The 3,916-nt window shown below is 57.6% G+C and overlaps 1 protein-coding gene across 1 annotated transcript in view; it reads right to left on the bottom strand.

Annotated features, from left to right (window-relative positions):
- The window catches only part of LOC103614974 (glucagon-2-like), a 1,792-nt gene extending 1,547 nt beyond the window's left edge, over positions 1-245 (bottom strand). The window contains exon 1 of the mRNA XM_008632973.1: positions 151-245. Coding sequence (XP_008631195.1) covers positions 151-245 — 95 coding nt within the window. The remainder of the gene's footprint in view (positions 1-150) is intronic.
- Between the last annotated feature and the right edge of the window lie 3,671 nt (positions 246-3,916).

Genomic DNA, 3,916 nt, shown 5'->3' with positions numbered 1-3,916 from the left:
GTCCCTGCCTGGGCTGGGGGGGGGCCGGAGGGAGTTGGTTTGGATCAGTACAAAACAAACAGGAGCACGGGAACAGGGAGAGCTGGGACAGCGACGGGAATGGAGAGGGATCAGCTGCTCCCACAGCCCCGGCTCCACCCAGCCCCGTACCTGGACAGCTCCTCCAGGTCCTTGGGAGCCACCTGCCATCCCGGCGGAATGAGCACGGCGAGCACCAGCCCGGACAGGTACAGCCACCGCACCATCTGTGCTCCTGGGGAGGCAGAAATGCGGGGGAAATTCCTGGCTGCAATTCCCAACGAGCCCCCGCTCCCTGCGGGAAGCCCCGGCAGCACGGCCCGGGACGGATCCACCGGGACAACCCCGGCCCAGGGGTGTGGACAGGACTGGGATGGGTGAAAAATCCCATCCTCGCTGTTCCCTGTCGGTGCATTCCCTATTCCCTGTCAGTGCATTCCCTGTTCCCCGTCCGTGCATTCCCTATTCCCTGTCAGTGCATTCCCTGTTCCCCATCAGTGCATTCCCTATTCCCGATCAGTGCATTCCCTATTCCCTGTCGGTGCATTCCCTGTTCCCCATCAGTGCATTCCCTATTCCCGATCAGTGCATTCCCTGTTCCCTGTCGGTGCATTCCCTGTTCCCTGTCGATGCATTCCCTGCGCTTTGGCGCGGGCACACACAGCGATACCCAAAGAGAAAATTAATTGCAATGAACGTTATCCCTGACTCCCATTTTCTATCTGGGGGTGACACTTCTATCCCGGAATTATCACCACCGTGCTGGAGAACTTTCCCACTGCTTGGAAAAGCACCTTCCAGGCGAGCAGGTTTATTCGTATCTTACATTCCTTATTTTCACTGGATTCCTCAGGGATTCCACGGGAATAAAACGCCACCCCCCAAACCCTTTATTTGCCAAAAGTCAGATTTCTGTTGCCCATCACCAAATGCTTTCCTTACCTGGTTTAATTCCTTGGGAGACTGGGAGAAGGAAGGGAGGAAGAGGCACCTACCTTGGGCACAGAGCCGCTCCCTCCACGCCAGATCTGATTTTCCTCCTTTGAGCCACTTCTGGCTGAACTCTTCTCCTTCCTGGTGCTTTTAAACACGTCTGGAGGATGCCCAGAGCTGACAGGTGGGTCACGGGTATCCTGCTTTTCCTGGATGGGTCACTGTGAATCATTATAGCTTTTCGGGAGCGGGGCTGCTGCACAAAATATCCTTACTGGCGGATTTTCCAAATGACGCCTTCAATGAGGTTTTTTTTTTAATTGTTGTTGCTGTTTCTCTTATACTTCATTTTTCCCCCCACTTTTTGGACCTAAGCAGTGACCTGTGGGTTTCCTCCTCTCAGGTGAGGTGGCCTCTTGCTGGCACAGCGTGTCCTGCATGGATCCCTCTGCCCACGGGCTGCCCTTTCCAGCACCTGCACTGGCGCTAAGAAACACGAAGGAAAAAAGAGCAAAGGCGTAAAATGAGGATTTGTGTCTCCAAACACTTCCTGCTGCTTCCTGCCGAGTGGAATTCCTGGTGCAGCTCCTCAGCCAGGCAGATCCCACTTGGATCCCACAGATCCAAGCCCGGTGTGGTTCCCCAAGTCCAGACCTGAAACTGGAGATGTTCCCTGTGATTTATGAGATTTGGGGGTGAAACGAGGCTCCAGGAGGGGCTGCAGTTCTGGGTCCTCGTGGGACATCCTGGCTCAGCCCAGGAGCCCTGGGAACACCTGGAATTCATCAAGCAACAGCCCATGGTTTTCCAGGGGTGTCCCATAGGAACTGGGCTTGCTTGTTTCAAATCCTTGAATCCAGCGAAGGAAAAAGGAGAAGAGGAAAACTGAGGGCAGCCCTAAAGAGCCGGGTCTGGGCCCGGGGGAGGGTCGGGGCTCCCAGGTGGGCCCAGGGCACAGCCCTCAGCCCCCTGAAGGGGTCAGGAGGGCTCCTGAGGGCTCCGCGTTCCGAGTGTGGGTGGCAGGAGGTGTTTCCAGGGCAGTTTTGAGATGCCTGGGGAGTTTCCAGCCAAGGAATGCCCAGGATTCGGTGTTTGGGGCTCTGAATGTGCCTCTTCTCACAGGCCGTGGGAGACAAGAACCAGTCCTGGGGAGCTGGGCCTTGTCTCTCCCACCAGGAGGGACGAGGGCTCCAGTCTGGATTTCTCCGCCACTTTCTGTGCTCTCCCCCCGGGCCCTTTCTGCTCGTGGCTGGGTAATTATTGTCATTGCACCGCCGAGAGTTCTGTAATTACTGCCACTGTCAAAATAAGGTCGGTGTTCAGAGGACACTCATCCTGAGGAGCCTCTAATGAGGGCCACAGACGGCCTTTCGAGGAAGCCTGACATCACCAGAGAGAGGGGGCCGTTAATTAGCCAAATCTCGGGAGGAGAGGGCCAGCTCTCCTGCCCATCACTCGGGTGGGATGTTTGTTATTAATGCCACCAAATTAGCTCACCATGTCGCTGTTTGCAACGTCCCCCTGGCCCGGGAGGCCACGGCGCTGCCTGCGGGGGTGGCAGCTCAGGGAGGGGACATTCGGCTCAGCCCGTGCTTCTCTTGTGGCTCCTCGGTTTCCTCATCGGGGCTCCCGCTGCTGGGGTGGGCTCAGGAAATGTCCCATGGGACCCTTTCTCCACCGTCCCCGGGCGATTTTCTGCAGCCCCGTGGGACGAGGAGCTTTCCCCACTCCGAGCGTTCCCAGTCGTGCTCCCTTTTCCAGCTGGATGGAGTTGCCGGTGGCTCTCCCAGGCCGGAGGAGCACAGCGGGCAGGAGGATCCCGAGCTCCGGGATCCCGCAGAGCTGAATTCATCCCAGTTCAGGACTTTGGGAGGTTCTGTGGACAGCAGGTGGCAGCGTTTGTCTGTCTGTCCTTCCCTGCCCATCCTTCTTCCCACCCTTCCTCCCCTGCCCTTCATCATCCTCGCCCCCTCCTCCTCCCTTCTCCGAAGCTCCCCGAACTCCCGTCCTGCCCCTCCAAGGACCGCGGCGATTCCCTCTCTTTGGGGGTGGGAGGCCCCGGGCCGGGGGTGCTGTCGGTGACATCACGGTGACATCACGGTGACATCACAGCCGAATTGGGGTGGTTTGGGGTCAAACTCTGGCTCTGGGAGCATCCCTGGAGAAGCAGCTTGGAGGCTACTGGAGCATCCTGTGCTGATGGAACAGGGCCCAAAGAAGCCGAGGAGGGAAAACTCCTGGAGTGTGTCCAGACTCCACGTCCATCACCTCCAGGGAAGCCCATCCATTCCCCATCCAGCCCTTTTCCTATTTTTTCCTCTCTCACGAGGACGCACTGATCTCCAGGAGTGGGGAGAGGCAGGAGGAGCCCAGGCTGCTTCCATGGGGGTGTTGGGACATGGTGCTGCTGGGACAGTCTAAAATCAGGCTGGGAGCACGATGGGCCTGTCATGGAAGCCCAGATGGTTTGGGTTAGAAGGGACCTTAAATCCAGTTCCAGGGAAGTTTATGCTTAAGCCCGCTCTTAAATTTCTACCCAAACTGCTGAGGTGGGGCCAAACCAGGGGATGCTTCATTTTGAGGGGATTTACAGCAAACAGGGAGGAATGAAGGCTTTGGCTTCACCGTGGCTCCTCTGAAAGACCTTTGCTGCCCACCGAGCCCAGCCCAGGGTCCAGGGGCTGGAGAACCTGTCTGTCTGTGTCCCAGCCGTGGTTCCAAGCCTGGGACCCTGGGAATCAGCACTGAAGGGGTTTGTGGCCTCCTCCTCCCCATCACGACTGGAGGTGCCGCAGCGGCCAAGGCAGAACTGGTGAAGAAAATCCTCCTTGGGTCACTGGTTCCACCTGGAACCTCCCCAGTGACGCCGAGAGCCTGGGTTTGGTCTCAGCATTTTTTGGGCTGGTTTTTCTGTTTTGCTTTGAAGGTGTTGAAGAGCCAAGGGAGGGGCCATTGCAGAGCGAAA

This window comes from Corvus brachyrhynchos, unplaced genomic scaffold (assembly GCF_000691975.1).
Source record: "Corvus brachyrhynchos isolate BGI_N302 unplaced genomic scaffold, ASM69197v1 scaffold875, whole genome shotgun sequence".
Lineage (NCBI taxonomy): Eukaryota > Metazoa > Chordata > Aves > Passeriformes > Corvidae > Corvus > Corvus brachyrhynchos.
Note: the sequence above shows the minus strand (reverse complement) of the source record. Positions and strands in the feature narration are given on the sequence as shown.